The sequence below is a fragment of the Podarcis pityusensis genome (genome assembly GCF_964106645.2).
Source record: "Podarcis pityusensis genome assembly, chromosome: 10".
NCBI lineage: Eukaryota > Metazoa > Chordata > Lepidosauria > Squamata > Lacertidae > Podarcis > Podarcis pityusensis.
In genome coordinates this window covers 61,721,446-61,746,940 of record NC_138035.1, presented here as the reverse complement: position 1 = coordinate 61,746,940, position 25,495 = coordinate 61,721,446, and the positions used below count along the sequence as shown (strand labels likewise).

The 25,495-nt window shown below is 41.7% G+C and overlaps 1 protein-coding gene across 3 annotated transcripts in view; it reads right to left on the bottom strand.

The window, feature by feature from the left end:
• Positions 1-25,495, bottom strand: part of PLXNB2 (plexin B2) — a 347,788-nt gene that overhangs the window by 46,894 nt on the left and 275,399 nt on the right. For all 3 annotated transcript variants that reach the window (XM_081023406.1, XM_081023404.1, XM_081023405.1), the window contains exons 11-17: positions 25,160-25,262; positions 24,354-24,455; positions 18,183-18,275; positions 17,151-17,229; positions 9,167-9,321; positions 6,391-6,539; positions 4,953-5,061 (exon numbers count right to left, since the gene is read on the bottom strand). In XM_081023406.1, the coding sequence (XP_080879532.1) occupies positions 4,953-5,061; positions 6,391-6,539; positions 9,167-9,321; positions 17,151-17,229; positions 18,183-18,275; positions 24,354-24,455; positions 25,160-25,262 (790 nt within the window). The remainder of the gene's footprint in view (positions 1-4,952; positions 5,062-6,390; positions 6,540-9,166; positions 9,322-17,150; positions 17,230-18,182; positions 18,276-24,353; positions 24,456-25,159; positions 25,263-25,495) is intronic.

Sequence of the window (25,495 nt, the reverse complement as noted above, 5' to 3'; positions counted from 1 at the left end):
ATCCAGGACAAAGCACCACCTTTCAGAAATCCACCACACGCATCAATTCTGATCCTATAAACTATAAGGATCATATAGATTACAAGTTGACCCAAGCAAGAAAAAAAAAGGGAAGGGCACCTTCATTACATATCTTTAGGTGCCAGGCAGAAATGTTTCTCTATAATCTTTGGCTGATTAACATCCTATGGTTTTTTAAAAATGTGCTTGCGGGGGGGGGGGGGTTTATTGTTTTGTTTTTGTTTTATCTTCTTGTTTTGTATTTTTATGTTGTGAACTGCCCTGAGGTCTTCAGATGAAGGGTGGTATGCAAATTTAATAAATAGTAAGAATAATAATGATAACAACAATAACAACAACTGGAACACACATTGAAAAGCACTCATAAAAGCACTAATTTTTCAGAAGCCCAGGGAAGCAGCACTCTCTGCAGAATACATTTAATGTTCAGCTGGATTGCCCTAGAATGGAACTCAATGCGCTGCAGTGCAAGTCGCAATGATTAACATTTTGCTTTGATATTCAAGAGTACAGCACTCTTATATAAAGCCTAAGGAGCTCTTTTCAATTTTTAATTGTATGTCAGATGGTATTTACTCCCACACTAGAAGCCGGCATTGTCTGTGTGTGTCTTCAAAAACCATGTTTTCAAAAACTATCGCATGTTGTTGCTGTCTCGTTTTTCCTTGCAGCTCCCAGAAAAGAGGCAGCAACCCTAGAAGAATGAACTGAGGCGCATGCCATGTGAGCTTCTCTTGCACCAGTCCAGCAATGAAATGAACAAAAACACTGATAACTGAGAGTGGGAAACATAGATCTAATGCAAAGTCCAGAGGGAGCCCTGTGGAATGCAGGGTTACATGTATATACCAGCTTCCCCAAAACAGCTGTTAATCAGAAGGTTGGTGGTTCGAGGCCCACCCTCCACCCAGAATGTCTGTGGACAGGATTCCTGCATTGCAGGGAGTTGGACTAGACAACCCTCGGGGTCTTTTCAAACTCTAAAATAATCTACGATTCTATGAATTCAGCGGCGAGAGCAGGTGCATGGACACAAGAGAGTCATGAGCTGCCCTTACTACAGAACTGGAAATGCATACCCCATGCACACATGTTGTGTGCGCATTAGAGCCAGGGTGTGTACTCACACCTGCTGAGTTAGGTAGAATAGTTGTAGTCACTTGGATATAAATACAGAAACTACTTATACAGGATCTCCCCTCCTGAAATCCTGGAAGACCAATCAATGGATCAATGTTCTGATTCCAAATAAGGCAACTTCTTGTGACCCTAACCATGCATATACTAAAAAAAAACTGGTTACAAAAATTATGAGCATGAAAGAGCCCTTTTGCAACATAAAAAGCAGCACACACATCCTTGTCCTTTTAATATAATCATCTAGTGCTCAGCAAAGCTGCCTCAGCACACCTAATGTTTTCCTTAATGGGCCAATAAAGCAGGCCAATAAAGCAAGTGCTATAAATTTAATGAACGGCGCTTTTTGGAATGAAACTGCACGTTGGAGTTGCATGTGAGGTTTTAAATTTCTTGCTGTTTGGTTAGATAGTGCTGATCTCACAATGAACTAGTTACATTGAGCTGGATTACCAACATCAAACAGTTTCATATAGTTATAGCTAACCAGATGGTGCAAATCTATTCTTAAAAACGGAACAGCAATGTTTCTTGCTTGGGTCAACTTGAGCTGTTATCAGTGATTTGTTCAGTTGGGCCAACGCTAAATATGTAGTTCAGAAAAAAATACTGTCCATAATTTGGCATTAAAGGCTGCTACACATAATTCTGGTTTTGCCAGAAGCAGCTTAGTCATGCTGGCCACATGACCCGGAAAAACTGTCTGCGGACAAACATCGGCTCCCTCGGCCAGTAAAGCGAGATGAGCACCGCAACCCCAGAGTCGTTTGTGACTGGACTTAACTGTAAGGGTTCTCTACCTTTTTACACATAATCTTATTACTTGCAGTGGCTACTCAAAGCTACAGGACGTGTGATTATGCATGATCAGCTGCAACATCTGATAGAAAGGTTGCATTCAGAGATGAACATGCTGGAAAGATCTGCTGTGAACCTCAGGATTGCACACTATCCCTTCTTCCTCCCACAAAGCAGCAAAGGAAGAGTTTAGAAGCTGGACTTCTGCTAAACTGCCCACAAACAATGCCCACAGGTGGTCTCAGAAACAAAGGATGTTAAGACAACATAATACACACTAGATTGCCTGGTTTAAACTTCAGCTGCTGTGACAAAGCTGTAAAAGATCATGTCATGCTTCTGGAGATTTGAGCACCTAGCACTCATAGGAATCTTAATCCCTAGTGTGAAGTGGTCTGTCTCCTCATGTAATAAGAAAGGCAAACCAAGTGAGAGGATGGCAGTAGTAGCAAAATCACATGTAATGGCCTCACTCACATGGCACTTTTAACTAGTTAAAATAGTTTAATGCGCTGGTGACTCATGCTGAAATTGCAGGCGCTTTGCTCTTTCGCTGCTCCTGCTGTGAAATAAGCTATGGTCTGGGTTAGCGTTACAGACAAATTTCAGCAGTTTGCTTCCCCCAAACAAACCATAAGTGGTAAGCCAAGAATAAACCTTGGTTACTGTTTACGGTTTGTTTGGTAAGAATCAAAGCATGACCCTAGGTTCAGCGGTAACGCTAAGCTTGTTTGCAAGCGAACAGTGAGTGGCCTGTGATTTCAGAAGCAGGCAGTAGCACACTACCTGTTCGTACAGTTTATTTTAACTATGGTTTAACATGACAAACAAACTAGGTCACTAAATGCTACAGAGACTGATTGATGATACTTGACGTTCTTGTATACTGAGTGTGTAAAACCAATGGGGAAGTTAGGGCAGAGAGGGGGGAAATATTATCTCTTCTTATTGCCCAGTAAAAAAACAGCAAAGTTTTCAGTAAAATTTAGTTAGTTGTGTCATGCTTCATATCCTAATTCTATGGACATGTAAGTTATGGCATGATGACCCTACAGATTTCAGACACGAATTGTTAGCCTGGTGTCCATTACAGACGCATCTCCAAGGTAAAAGTGGAGGCGGTCAAAGAATGTCCATCTCCTTTTAGAATAAAACTATCTATTCCTCTTTTAGCTGGGTGAGAGGAGGGGGAAAGAAAATATAATTAGCCGAGAATTGGTGTGAAAAGTCAGAGGGAGGAAAAGAAACTACCCATAGCTTGGTGACCTCATTAAATTAACAGTTCAGTTCTTTCTTTTCCTCTTACACTGCATCTTCCCAGTAACTGTAAGGGAATTTTTTAAGCTAAAATGCAAGTTATGCTTTTCAAGCCAAAAATCTTTAACAGCTGTCATTTTGGAATGCTAAAAGAATGGAGATCCTGGAAGAAGAAAGAGTCACATGTAACTCCGCAGTAATGAAAATTAGAAATGCAATGCTGCTATTATTATTAATAGCAAGAGCTAGAATTACACAGTGGAAGTCTCACATGCTGCAAGCTGCCCACTCCTGCCATGGACTGACAATACAGACTTGGCATGCATGCCCCTTGTTTTCCAATTCTGGCCTCGCATTCTACAAATATCCAACTCCTTCCTTCTTGTGACTTGACCACATCCACTTCCCCTATGTGGTTATTCAGCGTGAAAGCTGAAATAGCCCAGGCAGAAAAATGAATCCCCAAGAGAATAACCTAACCTTGACTTTCCATATGACACATTTCACTAGTTTTGTTTTAAAGACCAAAAGTGACAGCTGAATTTAAAAATAACCCTGTACGTTGTATCTATCCATGTACACTTACCTATGCCTTACAAGCACTATAAGGTCCTGCGAGTTTTAGGGCTGCATCTGCGGCAAGGCAATTGAAGGCCTATCCTTTGGCATGGTGACAAGGTGGCTAACTGTATCTCTCACATGACTTATATCATGCCGTCTGTGGCAGAGACTCTATTTATGGAATTAAGCAACCCAAATGAAAATGTTTTAGGATTTCTAGTATCATTAGGTACCGTTCAGTGACTAGGCATCCATTCTCCCCATTAAGATTACCGGTTCAGCAGGAAGCTACGAGCTGTTTCTTGAAGTATGGCCCATATCAAAGCCAAATATGTTTTTTTTCTGAGGGTTGGCTGAGGATTCAAGCAGGGGTGTTCAACTATGCAGCCACCCCTGCTTGGATTGCTGTAAGCTGAACCGAGGCAAAGACAACCCACTCTCCCCTAATCTCATCCTTTGCGTCTCTCTGCATCTTTAGTTGTCCACTGGATGCTACTCCTCTCTCAAGGCAAAACCCAAACCTCACTTTGGGTTAGGAGGGCAGTTTCAGCCCATGCATGGCTTCCAATGAAGACTCTAGCAGGCTGCCTGTTCAGTGGAAAGTGATGCACAGAGCACCTTCTTCTATTGTGCAATTTGTGGATTACAAACTCCAAAGCCCTGGCAGTAAATGATGCTCTGTGCTTCATTTGCTGTTACCTGGGCAGCCGCCCAGGATGCTCCAGTCTTCCCTGGCTAGCTATACAAGCTACTAACACATGCTCCTTCCCCAAGGTGGGACTTCTTTGCCTTGGAAGAAGTGGGTGAAGTAGCAGGCAGACGATGGCTTGAAGCTGCGTCCCTTGAGCATAAAGTCAAATGCCCTAAGAGTCCCCTTGTGACTGGATGAGCATTAGAGCTTTAAGGGATGGAAGCATGTTTGGATGAGCACAAGGTTGCCCATCCATCTCTTTTCTGTCTTCTGTAGTACAGGTGCTCTATTCACCTTATTTATAACAGGCCTTCTCTCTATTATATTTAGCAGACTTAAGCATTCTGTTTCAGCAGAACCTCCATGGTTCCAAATGAAGGAATAAAAACCAACGCACTGTTTATACACTTACGTTTGACTCAGTGAGAAATGGAAAACAAGATACTATGTGTTAAATAAGGTAAGCTATTGACAAGGACAGACTCACCTGATATGTAAACTGCACTTCGTTTGTTGATCTGCCTTGTTGTCCATTTACATCAACTTCAATTTCACCTTCTTTTGCTTCTGGCACACTTCCAACCTCACATACAATCCTAGTTGGAAACAAGGTAAGCTTGTACATAAAAGAACTAAATTGATATATATTCCCTGCAGTCAATTCTTAAATAAAATAAAATCTAACAATTAAATAAGACACCATTACAGAAGCCTCAAAAGTAATACAAGGTGGAATAAACTAGAATCGGTCACGCAAATGATTTTAAATCTCCAGGAGAAGATCACACTCAAGCCTTCATTATGTAGAAACCATTAAAAAATGGCACGCCATTCCTTTTCACAAGATGAATTTACAGGTTTATTTCTCAAAGAAATAGGAAAAACCAAGACTCACACCTTGATTTCCCCATTGGAGGTGCACCCCCCCCCCCTGCATGGGTTGTTTTTTGTTTGTTTTTGGCAGAAGTATTCTGCAACATGTCACTGATGCAATACAAGTGAATCAGTGATGGATTTATATGGAACCATTCGCACATCTTTTTACTTTACTAGTTCTGCAATACTTTCTCAGTACTACTGCATTATTGCGATCTGGGGGACACTCATACACTACAGCACAACAATAGCAGGATAGAACACCCCACCCCCTGAATGTTTGCATTGTGTTACAGGGTTTTAGTAGGAAGCTATGGGACAAGTACTGATGGGAAACAAAGACAGTCTCACCAACACAAAATGTTTTGCAGGTGCAAACAGTATTGGAAGCATATAACCGCCCCAATACCATCATGAGCACAAATCACCATGAATACACAATAACAGGATACCTGGATGCCTAACATTTGCCAAACTGAATTAAAACATTTCCAATGTTCATTTTAGAGATGTGTTTTAAAAATGAACATAACAAAACTACCTGTTCATAATATTTGTGTACAGGATTACAAAAAGGGGTGGGTGGGGTTTTTTTTAAAAAAAAAAAAATGTGTGCAAGGTTGTAAATGTTTAATATATGAGACTTTCCTGCAGTGACACCATTGGAAAGGTAAGCTGCATGAGATAACTTACAAATGCCTCCAGTTCAAATAAATTAGTGCATAATTGAGTCTGGATAAGCAACAAACGAGTTAGAGCTGTTAGATCATAAATATAAAGGTGGCTGTTATTACAAGTCTCTTACATAATTACATGTATAAAGTACAACAGAATAAGCATAAACATTGCAGTTGTCTCTAGAATTACAGCTAAACACATTAAATAGTTACAACTCATTACCATACAGAAATGCTCAAGAAGTTATATATTTAAAGCAAACAACTGTCATTTTTGTCAGGACAGTTGTTTTATTTCACATTTCTATGAACCTGCAGCAAATAGATAAAAAACAAACAAACTGGCATTCAGGACATCAGACAATTACTTACTTGGTAGAAACAGAGTAGAATTGTTCTCTAAATATACATTCAGTGCCTGCCACTGTTATACTTTTGACATCTTCAGCATTTATGCCCAAATTAGATCCCATTATGGTCAACAAAATTCCACCGCTCAGCGGTCCATTACGTGGTTCAATCTGAGCATAAAGAAAACATACTTAAAAAGTCACAACATCATTTTAATAACCGACCAGCAGCTTAAAAAGTAAGTTCACAGACTTGACGGAGGAATACAAATGTTTGGGGTTTAAATTTGAGTTTTGGCCAGAAATCTGGAAAATTCCAATTTTTATTCTGGTTGTAGTGGATGGGCATGCAAACTCTGAGATTATATATCAGTTGAACCCTACCCCTAGTGGCAAGGGTGGTTAGGAAATTTTGACATTTTAACTCTATTTGTGCAGTTTTTGGAATAAGGAGTTCTTGCCCTTTGTCAGCTAACAAAACCTGACTAGCCTTAGAAGTCATTCAAGTTTAGTCTGCCACTGTATAATAGCTATAGTTCAATGATTTTTCAGAACACTTTTGTTGCTCTAACACCCTCCCAAGACCCACAGGCATATATCCATGCACAAATGGTTTATCTTTGTTCTCCCATAACTTTATATCTCCTGTGTTAAAAGTGTACAGTGAGAGCTCAGCACATCACCCTGGCAAGTTTTCAGAACCACCTCTTTTGACTCTAGAACAAAAGTTTTTGTTCTGTTGTCAATGTGGACACCTTGGAGCATTTAGGTACTTCCTGAGAGCAATGATATTTTATATCCTATGGAGTACCACAAAGTACTCAACTGAAATATCAAACTGGTTTTTCTAAGAATTGAAAGGTAGGGAGCTGCAAACCTTTGTGTTTAGGCAGGGGGGGGGGAAACATCTGCTTTACAAGAGTTTCATGTCCTAGGGGTATATTGAAGACTTCCATTGATATTTATTTTTCCCCTTTAAGGGGAATGATGCACGGTTTTTTAAATATAAGCTTTTACTATGAGGATGTATTGCAACAGAATTATACCTGTTAAGGGACTGTGGTAAAAGGAGGGCAGTGCAGAGTGCCTAGGGATGTAAATCAGGAATGGCCAACTGTGATAAAGAAATAGTGGCGATCCCCAGGCCAAATGTAGGCCAAACAGATTTGCACAGGGCTTCTGATCTCCCTTTTCTAACTGGCATCCCTCCCTGCACTGAGGATGAACTTCGGAGGACTCTGAGGCCTGCCTTACTGCCTCTGTCCCTGAGAACCTGAATTTTCCAACCTATTGGGCTCCAGGTGCAAAAAGTCTGTGAAAGAAGGAAGGAAATGATAAAAATTCTGGCAGTCTGAGATCCAGCAACACTGGTAGAGCTTTCTGTGGACTTTCTGTGGCCTCTTCTGTTATGCGGCTGCCTACTCCTAAAAAATCCTAATTGCCTTTTTGGGGAAAAAAACCCTCGAGAGCCAACTATTTTTTACTGTAAAATTTCAAGTCTAACGCTCTTCCCAATATTATAAAATCAATAACAAGCTGCATCATTTCAAATACCTGACGGAAAATGGAATTCTACTATACTTTATTACAACACCGGGTTATAACTATTATATATAGCATTCCTGCCTAGAGTAACACCTAGCATTTCATCCAGTTTATAACTGTGTTGTGGTTGCCTAAAGAACCCGATGGTGTCTCCTTTTAATAGAAAAAAATACTGAAACATTTATTTAGTTGAGTGAACTACCTCTGAAGCAGGTTCCTAACAGGCAGAGATACCTTTTGAGGTACCACTCTGCTTACAAATGTTCTTTTTAATGTTCTGCTACAAATTTAGAACTGTGGAACTGGTTGGATAAGATGAAGGCCGCAAGATTGCCACATGTCCTCTTTTCCCTGGACACGTCCTCTTTCTTATGATATGAGAGTTATCATAGAGATCCATAGTTAAAAGTAGATTTGGGCAAATGTGTCCTCTTTTTTCTCTTCAAAAAAATGGCAACCCTAAGGGGGACTAGACTTGTTGAACTAAAGCGCTTTGGACAGCCAGAAAATGTAAAAAGCAATCTGGGCAGAACAAGGTATGTAAGGGGTGAAGCTGAAGACTCTCCTGTCTAACCGTAACTGTTTTAACACAATGCCTGAATAATGTAATTGTATTAGTCTGGCTTTCTACCTTATCGTCACTAGCTGCTAGCAATGTACAGTGATGATTATATCATCTCACACACTGGGCTGTTCAGATGCAACATTCTTGGCTTTGTTAAACGGAGATTGTTATGTCTGAACCAGCTTATTGGGTTAAATCAGATGCTATGAGGAAGTATGGAGAGCAAAGACAGACCAGCAGTATGTTCACACATCTCGTAAAGTTCAGCCCCTTAGTGGTACAGGAAATGTAATGGCATGCCTCCTTCCTTAGCTGCTCTGGTGACACAGTGACTCTCTCGTGCCAATAATACCCCTTCCTGGGATCTGAGACAATGCAGGCAAGGCAAGAAACCATGCTATGAACTCGTCCCGTGTAACCTAGGAGCAGCCTGCCATTACAGCACTACTGGAAGACACTCCTAGGATATAGTTATGTAGCCTTTTCCTTTTGGTTTCTTTAGTCAAAAAGCCAGTTCTAATGCCCCGCGAGCACAGTGATTATTCACCATCTGGATCTTAAAGAAACAGACAGAGTCTCTTTACTATGGGACTTCACAAGTTTGCAACAGCTCCTCAGAATTCCATAAATGCTTTGCAAGCTGACTTGAGTGGACTTCACGCTATGTTATGAATGATGCATAAATTACCATAGTAATGACTGGAGGAGGGCAGGTGGTAGTGGGAGCAGCACACCGGCTAGTGTAAACACAGCTGTCGTCACACCAGACACACTGATACGCAGGATTAGCTGCGAGACACAAGCTGCAGTCATCCCGACCATAGGAACAGCTGTATAGAGTCACTGTAAAAATGGAAAACAAGTCATAGGCATGTTTCTAGCGCCAGTTACTATTACACCACTCAGAGAAACTCAAACCCACATAAATCTTGACGTGCATCCAACAGGGCAGCATCATTAAGGTACAATCATGGCGCTCAACAAATACCACAATCTGTGACTAACCACTAACTCAGCTGCTTGAGGAGATAACTGTGGCAGGAGCACTGGTGGAGGAACGGGAGTGCGGAGGGAGTGGACTGCCCATGGCACCACTATTCCGGTAGGGTGCCATCGTGGCACCCCCCATGCACCACGCCCCCACAGGCAGCGTGTCACACCCCAGGAACATGTGCCGCGCCCCCGCCTGCTCTCTGCCCCCAGTAGTGGAGCATGCAGCTTCGCCACTGGGCAGGAGCATCCTGTTCTCCCAGCCTGGACATTGTCATCTGCTCTCGAATCTGATCCTGGGTGCAGGAGGAAGGTGAGTGTTGCTTTTTTGCAAAAATGTGAGAACTGCCACGGACGGAGGAACGCAACTCATCAAGCCTCCTCCTGAGAGTATTCCAGCTCCCACCAGATCAGCTCTTCAAGAACTGCGCAGAAGCCATTTTTCCCTCTTCCTTCCTGCCTACCCTGTCCACCCCTCCCCCAGTGTGTTATGAATTTTAGAATGTAGACTTGAGGGCATGGGACTCCCTCTCTATTGCTTTCCGTAAGCTGCTCTGGGAGCCACCACCCTTTTTTGTGCGAAAGGCATAGAAAGGAGCACAAATAAATAACGAATGAGCAACTCAATCTATCTTCGCATCTTATCACCTTCCTGACTTTCAGTAATGTAGTTAAGTGTCCTAGCCACACAGCTTCATCAAATTATTGAAACATTAATGCATTCTTAATGATTACTGTAACTTGCAAAGGAAAGTAAGATAATGGGGGCGGAGGGCGGAAAGCAAAATAATGGAGCCCTTCAGTTTTGGTTTTATTGCATTCAGCGGCCTGACCAGGCTCATGTACAGACAGACCACCAGATCTGGGGTTGGAAAGAAATTTTGTGTAGATCGAAGTGGGAGGAGACCATGGAAGCTTTGTTGTTGTGTTGCCTTCCTGTGCAGCGCAAGTGTGGGCTCCTATGCTTCAGCCATCTAAGTGATACAGTGGTACCTCGGGTTACATTCGCTTCAGGTTACATACGCTTCAGGTTACAGACTCCACTAACCCAGAAATAGTACCTCGGGTTAAGAACTTTGCTTCAGGATGATAACAGAAATTGCACGCTGGCGGTGTGGTGGCAGCAGGAGGCCCCATTAGCTAAAGTGGTGCTTCAGGTTAAGAACAGTTTCAGGTTAAGAACTGACCTCCAGAACGAATTAAGTTCTTAACCCGAGGTACCACTGTACTTGCTTAGCAGATTAGCCTTTCCGCAGATTAGCACATTTTTTTCCTGAACTGTCAGGACGGCAAATAGTCGGACAGTTCTACCTTAGGGCAGGGGAACTGAAAAATAAGTGACTAGAAGAAGTTCCTTTGTTAACAGTAGATTTAGATCTAGCTGAGATGTTATTTCAAATGAAATGCACATGGGTTGACGGGCAATGAGAGTTGTAGGGGTGCTGTGTTTAGAGATTTTTCAATATGCAAGTTCATTCTTGTCTGGAGAGCTTTCTAATCAATCTCAGATGTCTGGAGCAAAAACAGATAGCTATTCATAGTTAACTTTAAGATAAACAGACCACACGAAAGTCTACAACTTATTGTTGTGCCGTGAAAAGCAGAATTCAGACAGCGTAGTGCAATAATATATATTCATATACACGCCAAGATGGTTCAACTTATGCCTCCACCCAAGGAGTCCTGCAGGAAGGACCAAAGGTTGATGGATGGTGTCAGAGACCAGGATTGGGAGGGCACTGGGGAGCACTGGAACCATGATAAAGGATGCCCTGCCACTTCTGGTTATTGTGGCCATGAATCACAGAGGAAAACAGAGCGCCTCTTAAGCCTGTAACAGCTTTGTGTTCACTGAGGGGTAAAGTTAAGAAGGGAATTTGTAATATCTGGAGTCCTTCTGAGATCCAAGCCATACTCCACACATGACTGAAGAGCATCATGGCCTAATTCCAGAACACGCAGAGTAAATCCAGGGTGCTGTATAATTAGGACCATGAACCAAGTTGGAAGCAACAACTCTCAAGCCTTCGTGTCTGAGTATGTTTTTGATGGGCAGTCAGATCACCAACTTAACTGGAAACAATTAGCGCTCAAGTTTACTAACTATAACATTTTAGTTCTAAGTAGCAGGTGGCGCTGTGGGTTAAACCACAAAGCCTAGGACTTGCCGATCAGAAGGTCGGCGGTTCGAATCCCTGCGACAGGGTGAGCTCCCGTTGCTCAGTCCCTGCTCCTGCCCACCTAGCAGTTCGAAAGCACATCAAAGTGCAAGTAGATAAATAGGTACCGCTCCAGTGGGAAGGTAAACGGCTTTTCCGTGCGCTGCTCTGGTTTGCCAGAAGCGGCTTAGTTATGCTGGCCACATGACCCGGAAGCTGTACGTCAGCTCCCTCGGCCAATAAAGCGAGATGAGCGTCGCAACCCCAGAGTCGTCCGCGACTGGACCTAATGGTCAGGGGTCCCTTTACCTTTACCTAACTAAAAAACAAACAAACCTGAATATAAGGGGGGCTCCCTTCTGATTATTTGGCTCAACAAAGCTATAATTAACCTTCCTGACTAGCACGGGAGGAATGGGAAGGAGTCCTCAGAGTTGACAATTTTGGAATAACTCACATTACGCTAAAAAACAGTTACAGTGCATTACTGTGTTCTGAAACCAGTCTTCTTTAAAAATAGCACCCACTTGCTCAGCATGAACCACTGTGTTTATTCAAAGTAGTTAAACTTGCTAGCTGAGCAGAAGCTTGCTTATTTATTAACTGTGAATCAGAAACTTGGGTTCTGTTTCCTTTTTGGTTGCAAGACATAATCTGCTTGCCAACCCATTCAAGGTAATATGCTTGTATACATGATGCTGAGCAGCAAGACTTCAATGCTTGTCCTGCAATCAAAGACTAACTGGATGGAAAACTGAACAAGGTTGACCAGGGCTGGTCAAGGCACTGACCGCCAGAGACTAAGCACAAGATGGCAATCCTTCCTGTCATGTACAAGAGTTTACCAGATTGGTAGCTGAATCTTCTGGAAACAGGACTGAGGGTTGTCCTGCTCAGAGCAGACCCACTGAAAATAATGGGCACAACTAAATTAGGTCCATTAGTTGAGACGGGTCTAGTCTGAGTACAGTGGTACCTCAGGTTAAGTACTTAATTCGTCCTGGAGGTCCGTTCTTAACCTGAAACTGTTCTTAACCTGAAGCACCACTTTAGCTAATGGGGCCTCCTGCTGCTGCCGCGCCACCGGAGCATGATTTCTGTTCTTATCCTGAAGCAAAGGTCTTAACGTGAAGCACTATTTCTGGGTTAGTGGAGTGTGTAACCTGAAGCATATGTAACCCGAGGTTCCACTGTACAGTGGTACCTCAGTTTACGAACTTAATCCGTTCCGGAAGTCCATTCTTAAACCGAAATCGTTCTAAAACCGAGGTGTGCTTTCCCTAATGAGGCCTCCTGCCACCAGTGCCCTTCCACCGTTCAGATTCCGTTCTTAGACCGAGGTAAAGTTCACAAACTGGGACACTACTTCCATTTTGTGGAGTTCGTAAACCGAATCGTTCATGAACAGGACAGTTCTTAAACTGAGGTACCACTGTATAACTTAGTGGGACACAGCCATGTATCTTTTGCTACCATAGGCTGGCTTAGGGGTTTTTGTCAGGCTGTGTGGCGCACACACGTCTGTCTTCCGACACCCTGCTGTCACTGCCTCAGTATATCTAATGGCAGGGCCAGCCCTGACCTTAACAGCTTATGCTGAGCCTACAAGGCTGGCATATGGGGGCTGGAAAAGAGAACTCGTGTTAACCAATGTGATATGGCAATTAATCTGAGAAACCCACATTCCCCAAATTATTTTCCACAAAGTTACCAACTTCAACAGATAGGAAATATTTAAAAAAAGAGCAAGAAAGGAAGAATAAATGTTTTTTTCTCTCCTGATTTATCAGCTAAAATAAGAAAAAAGGCTCTGCCTTTCTTAGGTAAAGGTAAAGGGTCCCCTGACCATTAGGTCCAGTCGCGGACGACTCTGGGGTTGTTCTGGTGCTCATCTCGCTTTATTGGCCGAGGGAGCCAGCGTACAGCTTCTGGGTCATGTGGCCAGCATGACTAACCGCTTCTGGTGAACCAGAGTAGCGCACAGAAACGCCGTTTACCTTCCTGCCGGAGCGGTACCTATTTATCTACTTGCACTTTGACGTGCTTTTGAACTGCTAGGTTTCTGCCTTTCTTAGCCTTACACTAATAAGATTATTAACTGAATTCTTGAAATTAAAATTCTATAACATTTAAAGAGGCTCTTTATTTAAATGCATGTTAGAATGTTTTCCCCCAAGTGGTATACGTGTGTGTGTGTGTGTGTGTGTGAGAGAGAGAGAGAGAGAGAGAGAGAGATTTTTCAAATACATCTACGGGCCAGTGCCCCAAATCATTTAAGTGCCTAGGAATATGTGGTTAGCCTGGATTCCAGAACAGTGAATTTGTTAATCAATAATCCCTCAAGCCATCATCATGCCCTGCCCTGATCTCTTTTTATAGATGTTGTTAGGGTTGCTATATTTCAAAAAGTTGAAGTTTTTTTTAGTCTGCCCACCCCCCAGAAAAGTTTTTGAACTATTTTTAATGAAATTCGTCAAAATCTACACTTCTAACATGGGCTCCCATACCTCCAGATTTTCCCTGACATTTCACCGATTTCCACCCAGACACCATTTATGAGGGACAAATACCGCGTAAGTCCGGATAATTACAGACATATGGCAACCCTAGATGGTGTGAATACGTATAAGTCAAAGACTGATGGTGGATACATGCTTTTGAGGGAAGTTATTTGTTGTATTTTGATTCTGGCTAAAGAATGTGCATTCACACACTCTACATCTGAAGTGAGCAGTGAGGTACTATTGGTTTGACTCAGAAAACAGACTGATGGAATTCAATTTCAGAATTCTGGATTTTTTAAAGTAACCAGAGAGACTACTGTGTCTGACTAACTGATTCAATTTATATTTTTCATCCTTATGTGGAGAACTGAAAACAACGTCTGCGTCTGCAAAAACCAGCACTCAAACTGCCTCTAAATTAGATTTGTAATGTATTGAAAGGCAAGCTCTCCAACTCACACACAATACAGTGGCGGAGCTCAAAGTGTTAATCAGTTTCGTTACTGATCAGGTTGTTAAATGTACCAGCAGCAAACCAGCCATTAGATTCCAACCCTTATCCATCATCTTTAGGTACTAGCTGTGAAACCATTGATAGAACAGGACAAAGGATAAAAGGGATATATTGGATTTCATACTGCTCTAAGTCTCCAGTGGCTATAAAAATACATTAAATGCCAATGCTACTTGGTATTCTCTAAATGTGTTACAGAAAGAAAGGATTCATTTATATTTGGAAATTCAATAATTGCTCACCTTCTCTGTAGTAGCGACCAGAACGAGCAAAGTAACTATCTTTCAAAGTGTGGTGCACTTAAATTCAGCTCTATTAAGGGCCCGCAAATGGCAAGAAAGTGAGAAGGGGAATTGGGACACCGCTAGTACAAAAAGGTACTTCTTCCCCTGTTCTTTTCCGCTTCTGCTTTTCATAGTAAACCACAGAGATGAATGTGGGCAGAATGGACGTAAAATTAAGCTGCGCCCTGCTGATACCAACCAGACTATGAACATTAATCAATTAAAGAGAGGGAGAGGGAGAGCGAGAGGGAAAGTGTATATATAACATATGGATGGATGACTTTGGGAATATAACAGAGCATCACTCATTTGTTAAGATGAGAAGTGTTTTAAACGAAAATATCGTCTAGTCTAGACTAGGGTGGGATGACAGTCAATTTCTGGTCCATGCCAATTTTGTATGTGCTCATTCATAACTTTGTTCCATCTCATTTCTGCAATCTTTTTTTTTAAACTTACGCTAAAAACTGCAATATTCCTATTGTACTTTTCCCATATAGTATTCATTTGAGTAAACCACCCTAAAATGCACATTATGTTACGCTTTTTGAGCATTCTTGAGCTGCAAAAACTCAAGGATAATGGCAACCCAATCCAATCCACATATTAGTTCGGGAACTGCAAATCAGGTTGGTTCACTTAAAATGAAAGACTGGACAAAATCCTCAAGCATCCGTAGTCTTGACCTATAAAGTTTAGAACCCTTTCTGTAATTCTTTCCATTTATTCCAGGTTACTTCTGCTTGAATATGGCTGACCAAAAATGGATGAAGGGTAAGGTTGCCAGTGTGCTTTTTAAATGTAGAAACACTCTGCGGTCCTTACTGGAAATGCCATATCAAATGCATTCTAGAATATCATTTGTCTTTTATGTGGCCACAATACATTAGAGGTTTGCCGTAATTCTATACGGGAAGATGATGTATATTGTTTGGGTGGGAGATATTAGCATTATAGGAAAAGAGGAGAGGTCTTGAACAATGATTTTCATTTGCAACATCCATTAAAAAGTAAATCTATTAAATACAATACCTAAAGATTGATTTGTAGCTGTGCAAGATTGATCAGCACAGCCAACATTAGTTATAAGTGTCACTGAGTCACAGTAATAAGCAAAGGGATTACTAAAAAGCATTTGGAAGGTCATGCCCGGTTTCTTTCTAGCATAATTAGTCATTGTGCATGGACTTCTTTGCCTGCCAGGAAACACACTGGTCGCACTGGGCCTCTGCCTGGACAAAAATAGTTGCAACATTGGGACTGTAATAAGAAAAAAGCCCAAAGTTAACTACAGTGGTACCTCGGTTTAAGAACAGCCCTGTTTACAAACGATTCAATTTACGAACTCCGCAAAACCAGAAGTAGTGTCCCGGTTTGCGAACTTTACCTCGGTCTAAGAATGGAATCTGAACAGTGGAAGGGCACTGGCGGCGGGAGGCCTCATTAGGGAAAGCGTACCTCGGTTTAAGAAAGGTTTTGGTTTAAGAATGGACTTTCGGAACAGAAAGTGGTAACCGAGGTACCACTGTAACTGATCTAAAGCAGAGAAGGGGCAGAAGCAATAGCAGCAGCACAGAAGAGCAAGTCTTGGCTGACTCTAAATGGAGTGACAGCATTTGACTCTAGAGAAAAAAATGTGGCCATTTATTGACATGCTTGATGCAAAGCTTTTGATTAAATCCGTACTGTGGTCTTGAGATCTGACCACTTTTGCAGAGATGCTTCATAACTTGGGAGAAATTATCAGAAAACTTGAAGGATGGATTATTGGGTGGGTGGGGGAAAGCTTTTTCATACCCAGCAAGCAAGCCAAGACAATACATATTTAAGTTCACAACAGTAATATTCATTGCCTATTCAAGACAACATTATTTAGATTTTTTTTTAAGCTGATGGATTGCTAATTACAGTCAAACCTTGGTTCCTGAATGGCTTAGTTGCTGAACAAATCGGCTCCCGAACGCCACAAATCCGGAAGTAAGTGTTCCGGTTTGTGAACAGTTTTCATAAGCCAAATGTCTGATGAGGCTTGCATGCAGCCAGTTGGAAGCTGCGCCTTCGTTTTCAAACAGTTTTGGGAGTTGAACGGACTTCTGGAACGGATTAAGTTTGAGAACCAAGGTGCCACTGTATGCAATGATTGGAACAGTGAAATGCTTTAAAAGGTGCATATATAAGATTTTGGTACTTTTAATTTCCCCTTCCTGTACTATGTACTTACCAATCAATTTGCTATCAATCTTGCCTTGATCCGTCTTAATGTATAAGCTAAGTGGTAGTGTTTCGTTTTCAACATGACTCTGAAGGGAGGGGAAAAGACAATGGTTATCTCCGTTAGAAATCATCTTATATCTTAACTCACTCATCCCAAATCAAGTAGCTACCTACTTCCAAGGTCATATTGTGATAGCTGTATCTTCAAAATGATGGCACAAATAACAACAACCACATACTTCTACTAGGAGATGCATTCATACGATTATAACACTTGTCAGAACAAAGATAGTTGTAACCTTTCCAAAAGAATGGGAAACAGATGAATGTAACAGAAAATGATTATATATGTGTGTGTATATAATAATATCTCATTTTCAAAAGGCACATAAAGGGGAAGTGCAATGTTTAGTCATGTTTGCAGTGGGTGTTAAACAAATGTATCTTTCAAAGAACTGAGAAAATTTGAGCACAAACACACATTAATGGCTTTCATTCTAAAAGTACAGGATGCATTAGTGGCGACCACAGCAAATCGCCCTCTCCCCGTGAGCAAATTTTAATAATCCTGTTGTGTCACTTATGCGTTTGTCCAAAGTATAGATATGTTTTTGACTGCCTCAATAAAAGTGAATGACAAAAATCGGAAAATCTCATCAACATTCACCAGCAAAGGCCAACAATCTCAACAACAGCACAGATCTTATCATTTCTTTATCTTAGGTCTATCACCAACATCAAGTCATAGCCAGCTTGTTTCATCTCCATCCTCATAGTATATTGGCCAGCCCAACAAAATGGGACAATGGCTTATGTGCCTGATAATCAGTTTAGATGTAATGGAAAACTTTGGCTTAACGAAGCCGATATCTCTGTGTCAAAGCTGGCAGTGGAGGGAAGGAGAGAAGTCTGAACACAACCAACATGTTGACTGTAGGAGGTGTAAAGGTGAGCTCATTGCTGAATGTTGCTCAGCCTTGAAGAAGTCAAGAGAGAAAGTGATCTGTAAGCACCCCACCCCACAATTTCTGATATTTACCGGTTGGATTTGAAAAAAGAAAGTTCCATCAGATGCTTTTTCCACTTTGGTCTCAAACTGAATGCGGTTATTTCCAATTCTGAAATCGCTACCCTGTAAAAGAAAGATATTGGACTTAGAATACCAGCACTAGGCCAACAGTAGTTTCACTGAGCAGCTCTGGAAACAACTAGATCAAATTGACAGCCTTAATCATTAAACTGTGGCAATCACAACTATAACACAGATCATGTAGGCTCTTTAGGCAGGACTTTACAACATTTTCTGATGCTCTAAATAGATTACTCCAAGCAATTTTTAATCAAAAAGAGATGGAAAGCATGCAAAACTTTTCCTCTAAGTGCTTTTCCAAAGGCAGGGGAAGGCAATATTAAGGCCCCAAATCTCATCCTTACTTCTCAGAAAAATCACTCCACAGGGAGCTCACAACTTTGGGGAACAGCCTTGGTGGACTGTGGCTTGATCTCGCCAACCCATTTTAAGGGCCTCTCTGTACCCACGTCCTGAAGATATTTTTTTCTCCTGCACTTGTCATCACAGGAGGAGTCTAAGCCCAACCCAGTGACTCCACAATGCCAGAAAGAAATCACTGTGAGAGGGCACAAGCAAACTTTGTGGCTGACAGGACTCGGTCTGTGTGCAAACTATTAAAATTACTACCACAGGAGCAGTACTTAAAGCAGGAAGAATTTTGCTGGATGCATTTTTAATCCCACCTTTCTATTTATCTTCACAGCCTGGTGAGGCGGGTTAGACTGAGAGACAGTGACCGGCTCGGTGAACTTCATGGCTAGGCAAGGATTTGAACCCAGGTTTCCCTAGTCTAAGGCCTATGCACTAGCCATTACCCCACACCCAGGAAGTGCAATGTAAGCAAAGGGAACTCAGATGCATGATAGTGGAGGTCTAGGGTTCCAGGCTCCAATCCCATCGCTATTCCGCTTGGATCTGAAGCTTAGTGAAGTTCACACTCTCTCAACCTTAGCTAACAGGAGAGCTCTCAAGAAAATCAGAAACAATACGATAGCTACAAAAACAAATGATTTTAAAATATTTTGTGGTAAACTGATTTTAATGTTGTCTTTTTAAAATGGCTATTACCCATGCTGGGACCTTATGGTGAAGCACAGGTAAGAAATCGAAATCATCATCATCATCATCATCACCGTCACAACCAACTCTGTACTACCGGTTTGTCCAAAATGATAATTTCAGCTCTTACCAAGATCTCAAAATCAATCAGTCAAGCTTCTATAGATTTACAAACACAGTTTGGAAATTAGAAAGAGCTGACAGCGGCATTTGTAAATACAGCAGGAGTTCTCTCCTTTCCAAGAAAGTGGCAGAACTCCCAAACAACAGCCAAGTATGAAGCAAGAATGAACTAAAAAGAAGCTGGTGGAGAAAATGAAAGTGTAGTCACAAAATCTGCATTGTATGTGCTCTTAATGCTATTTCCCCAGCCAAAATAACCAACTTATGAACTGCCAAATGAGGAATTCCTACATTTCAGCCATGTCACAATGCTGAAAGGGGTGCTCTTGAACACACAGCAGAAAGAATTTGAGAAAGTCATTAAAAAGGCAGCTTGCTGAGAGGTTGCCGCAGAAAGACCTGAGGTGTCCCAACCCAAGAATAATTTTTTTGAGGGAAGAGTTGATTCTCTGCCTTTTCTTCCTCTCCTTGCCTTACTCATTAGTGTGGGAAACAGGGAAGGCAGACTACAGAGAGAGGTGGCAAGAAATGTCCCAGAACTCTTTCACTTTCATTCCCTTGCTTTTCATATTGCCCTTCTCAGGGGCGAGATACTTCTCCACAATACGGCTAGGATGTATTTGGAAAGGAACTCAAAGGGTAAGTTGGGTTACTGAAGAGAAAAAATATTTTAATTAAAGAAATTTCGAGCAGGTAGCAGATTCAGGAAGCAAGGAGGTACGAAGGCTCTGACAGGCTCTCAGGCAAGACAAAGGTTGATGTAATCCAAAATCTAAAGTTCAAGAGAAACTTTACAGCCCCAAACAGGAATGTTGCAGTGATTTTAAAGGGGTGGTCCTGGAGCCATGATGGTGCCACTGAATAGTTTTGACCGAGAGATTAAATTGTAAAGTATAAAGGTGTCTAGGTTAGGTAGCATGCTAAATTCTAGATTGTTTGGCAAGAGGGAACATCCCTCTCTATGTTCTATTAATGCAGAAAGGTTTCTTCCATTAGCAGATCCTGTTAGATCGAAAGGATGTACAGTGGTACCTCGAGTTACATACGCTTCAGGTTACAGACTCCGCTAACCCAGAAATAGTACCTCGGGTTAAGAGAACTACAGTTCCCAAGATGCTTTGGGGGAAGCCATGACTGTCTAAAGTGGTGTGATACTGCTTTAAATGTGGCCAAATACAAAACAGAGGAAAAGAATTGAAATATACCAATGCATCCCTCCATTTTTTGCCCACTCCCAAGGAGCGAAGAGGCCTTTCTAGGCTGAGTTGTCCAAGGACGCCCACTGAAATCAATAAAAAAATCTGGAGCCTACCCTCCAACATTTGCGTGTCTAGACCCCGCAACCCCCCCTCGTTGAGGAATAAAACACACCAGGACACAGATACAGTGGTACCTCAGGTTACATACGCTTCAGGTTACAGACTCTGCTAACCCAGATATAGTACCTCGGGTTAAGAACTTTGCTTCAGGATGAGAACAGAAATTGTGCTCCGGTGGCGCAGGAGCAGCAGGAGGCCCCATTAGCTAAAGTGGTGCTTCAGGTTAAGAACAGATTCAGGTTAAGAACGGACCTCCGGAAGGAATTAAGTACTTAACCCGAGGTACCACTGTATAGAGGAGACGACCTGAAAGTACGCAAATTAACATTCCCAAAGCAAAGGCTACCATCGTAGAGACTCCGCAGCTGAGTACACAGAAAAGTCTGGTAAGCCGTTGTAAAAGTGGGGGCACCTGAGCAATTGATGCTTTAATAGCGAGGGGAATACTGCAAGTCACCCACACAATGATAACTCCTCCTTCAAGTAGTTACTTGTGAATTGGACTCCCATGTCCAATTTGTAGCAGGGTTTCTGTCAGCTAAATCTTAAGGGACATTTTGGCCAAAATTTCAGTAGAGGTATGGACTGAAACATTTTTTGTTGTTGATCTGATCTTCCTACAACAATTGCCATTTTTGCCACCCATCTAAGACGTTGAAATCTGAGGGGGTGGGACTCAGCAGATAAAATTCCTGATGCCCAATAGAAAGTTTGGATACCATAAAACTGGTACTGTACTGTAATTAATTCCAGTAGGTAAAATAACACGATACTCATACAACAGAATATTTCCTGCTGAGTTTAAAAGTTTTTATAAATTTTTTTTTTTTTTTAAAGAGGAATGGGTGCGTGCAATTTGAAGCTGAATGAATCTAGAATTATCTGTCAACTACAAAAGTATCTCTCTTTTTCACACACATTCCCCCCCACCCCGAAGCCCAGGAATTCAATATAATTCAGGGATAGCGAGATTGTAAAGATTTCTGCAGTAATCTATGGATGGGAGTGACCAGTGAAAATTGAAACCTGATTGTTGTAGAGTGAACTATGTTCATAATAACATTTGGGGGGGGTGTCAATCTATGGAAGCTGAGGGCTTGAGATTGTGCTTTTTGTCTTCTCCAAAGGAACCCAAGAGAGTAAAAAGCCTAGGATAGAGCAGACAGGGTCTCCTTGTCAAGAGGTCTAAGTTTCCAGCTATAGGTGTTCATGTCTGGTAACCTCCTGAGAGATATCTGACAGTAGTAGTAGACTGGAAACGGTGAACTAAAGCACTAAGGCAGCTCTTGGTTCAAAGTGAACCATATCAGAGGAACCATGGAGCTGTGTCACAAATACAAAGGACACAATAAATTTATGGTATGGTGTTAGTCATGAGGATTTACAATAGGTGAATTGTGTCCTTCATTACGCAACATTTTGTAAATGTTTTTCAGAGAGCTTTTGGGACACGAGCTTTACGCACAGCTACCTTTGAAGCTAACTCGGAAACTACGACTGATCCAGAATGCGGCAGCTAGACTGGTGACTGGGAGCAGCCGCCGGGACCATACAACGCCGGTCCTAAAGGATCTACAATGGCTTCCAGGACATTTCCAAGCACAATTCCAAGTGTTGAAGGAACACCTCCAACTCCACCATCCAGCCTGGACAACCGAGGTCCAGCTCTGAGGGCCTTATTGCAAGACATGAAGCTCCAGGGAACCAGGCCAAGGGCCTTCTTCGTAGTGGCGCCCACCCTGTGGAATGCCCTCTCATCAGATGTCAAACAGATGAACAACTATTTGACTTTTAGAAGACATCGGAAGGCAGCCCAGTTTAGTGATGTTTTTAATGGTAGATGTTTTACTGTGTTTTTAATATTTTGTTGGAAGCTGCCCAGAGTGGCTGGGGCAACCCAGTCAGATGGACAGCATATAACAGGCACCCCCAACCTGCGGCCCTCCAGATGTTTTGGCCTACAACTCCCATGATCCCTAGCTAACAGGACCAGTGGTCAGGGATGATGGGAATTGTAGTCCAAAACATCTGGAGGGCCGAAGGTTGAGGATGCCTGGCATATAACAACTACTACTGGCGCTGCTACTATATTGCTTTCTAAAACATGGAGGCCACAGTAGAATGGATGACTGTAGTTGTTCCATGCTGCTGCTACATGTACTTCTTCTGGCGCTACAGACAAACCACCATCAGAAGAGGGCACACTAAGGAAAAACAAATCTTTCACAGAGCATCCCTGCACATCACTTCAAGGGTATGTGTGGGCACAGAGGGAACAGGATTACATATGTATTCCTGTTTATAGCTCAACACAGCTGCACTGCACCCACACCTAACCTTTTTTTTTATTTTTTCCTACTGCAGCCATATCCATATCCTGTAATTAAAACCGCACAAATATTGATTGCTACATCCAAGATGAGGCATAGGAAGCCCCAAACTACATTTAGAGCAGCTGACCATTAAATGCGAAACACTAACCTCTCAAGGGCCTTTACGACAGAGACCGTTGGGGAATGAGCAAAGCCTCTCTTAATGGACTATTTCATAATAATCTGCATTTCACATAAAAGTATCACGCTGTCCCTAGGCTATAAACATAGACCAACAAAGCTCCAGGAACTGTTATGTTTAAGATGCAACTTCTCAGATACGGCTTTTCTGATACAGCCATTGAGGTACAAAGCCAAAGAAGGTGTGGTGGAATTTTCTAGAAGGAATGGAGATGGCTGAAGGAGGAACAAGATGAAGAAAGAGCAGAAGGGGCAGACTTGGTTGCCTTTCTGGACATCTGGGAACACCCTCTCATTATTGTTCATAACTGCAGACTATCCTATACCCTTTTAAAATGTGGTTCTTTTCTGGGGGAGTATTATTGGGTTGTTGTTTTTATTCTGATTATATATGTTGTGATCTTTTCTGTGAACCGCCCTGAGACCTCCGGGTATAGGGCAGTATATGAACTCAATAAATAATAATAATATTGTTTCTCCACACCAGTGAACGGTTTCTAATCAGGAGGCCCCGTACCCCTTCATCCTGGAGAAAAATGAGGCAACTATGACAGCGACAGCTAAAGAGCAGTTTAAGAACCACTGATTTAAGAGACACACATATAATTCGCTTACATTACACATGAGAGATGTTTCGCAACACCAAAAACGTTTCAACTTAGCATGGGGAAGGGAGGAAAAGTAAAAACAGTTTTATCATCCCTGACAAATGTCGGGGGGGGGGTGATGTTTGGCAACAGAGCGAAGCTATAAAATATGGCAGACACTTCAACAAAAGATATAAACTAGACAAAGACGTTTCTCTGCTCATTGTAACGTTAAGTCAAATGCAATGAACACGACAAGTAAATCAAAGAACAAAAAGCATACATGTTCTTAATTATTTACCCACATCAACTGTATAATATTGAAGACTATTGTTATATTTGTGAAATATTTATGAAAGCAAGCTTAAAGAAATCATCAGTCTTGTATGCAAGGAACTGTTCAATGTCTATTTAGAACTGTGTAACGTTTTTTGCACAAGGAGTTTGTAAACAGCAGACTTCAGAAGAGGACACTGTTCACGAACTGCTGAGAGGTATATAATATTAAAATATATTCAAGCACTTTGTGAAAATTACCTCATAATAATCCAGATTCTTTCCTTCAAAAGATACTTTTGTTGAGACTTCCATGGGTATTATTTTAGGGTTGGGATCTAGAAAGTGTGGGCATTTTTCCGCCTAGGAGAAAAAAACAAAACATTTTCATATGCAATTAAAACTAGAAATATTATATCGCAAAACATCTGCACCTACTTTGGACAATTGAACTTTTGTTGTTCTGAAGATCTTCATGCTTAGTGACAGATTTGATTACAGTTTTTCAAATTAGACATGCTAAAAATGACTGCAGCATATGCTAAACTTTCATTCCCATTCTTGAAATTCCTTTCCAGCCATTTAAGTAAAACAGCAAAATGGACTGAAAAGAAAACATTGAATGGCTTCCCAGTCACTTCACTCCAATATTTATTTCCATTCCCCACCAAGGAGGTACAAAACCCCCAGAGTCCCCCCCCCCCGAAGTTACTTTCAGATTGTTGCTATTCCTTTCCAATTTATTTACAAAAACAAAACAAACAAATAAATAAAAATAAAATAGAAACCATCACTTAAATACAGTGGTACCTCTGGTTACGAACTTAATTCCTTCCTGAGGTCCGTTCTCAACTCGAAACCGTTCTTAACCTGAGGCACGCTTTCACTAATGGAGCCTCCGGCGTGCAATTTCCACTCGCATCCTGGGGCAAAGTTTGCAACCAGGAGCAACTACTTCCGGGTTAGCGGAGCTCGTAACCCGAAGTGTTTGCAAGGAGGATGGTTTATAACCACAGGTATTGCTGTATTTAAATAAGATCTGTTCATACTACTTTTAAAGGTTTTACCATATTTTGCTGAATCACATCTGTTTCTGAAGAAGAGTCCTGACAGGAGTGGGTTTTCCAGTCCCACTGGCAATTCCATCTACTGCTTGCACAGGAATAACACCTGTATGGATAAGCCAAAGGGTCGAGATTTGTTGTTTAATAATAATAATAATAATAATAATAATTTATTATTTATACCCTGCCCATCTGGCTGGGCTTCCCCAGCCACTCTGGGCGGCTTCCAAAAAAAATATTAAAATACTGTACTACATCAAACATTAAAAGCCTCCCTAAACAGAGCCGCCTTCAGATGTCTTCTAAAAGTCTGGTAGTTGTTGTTCTCTTTGACATCTG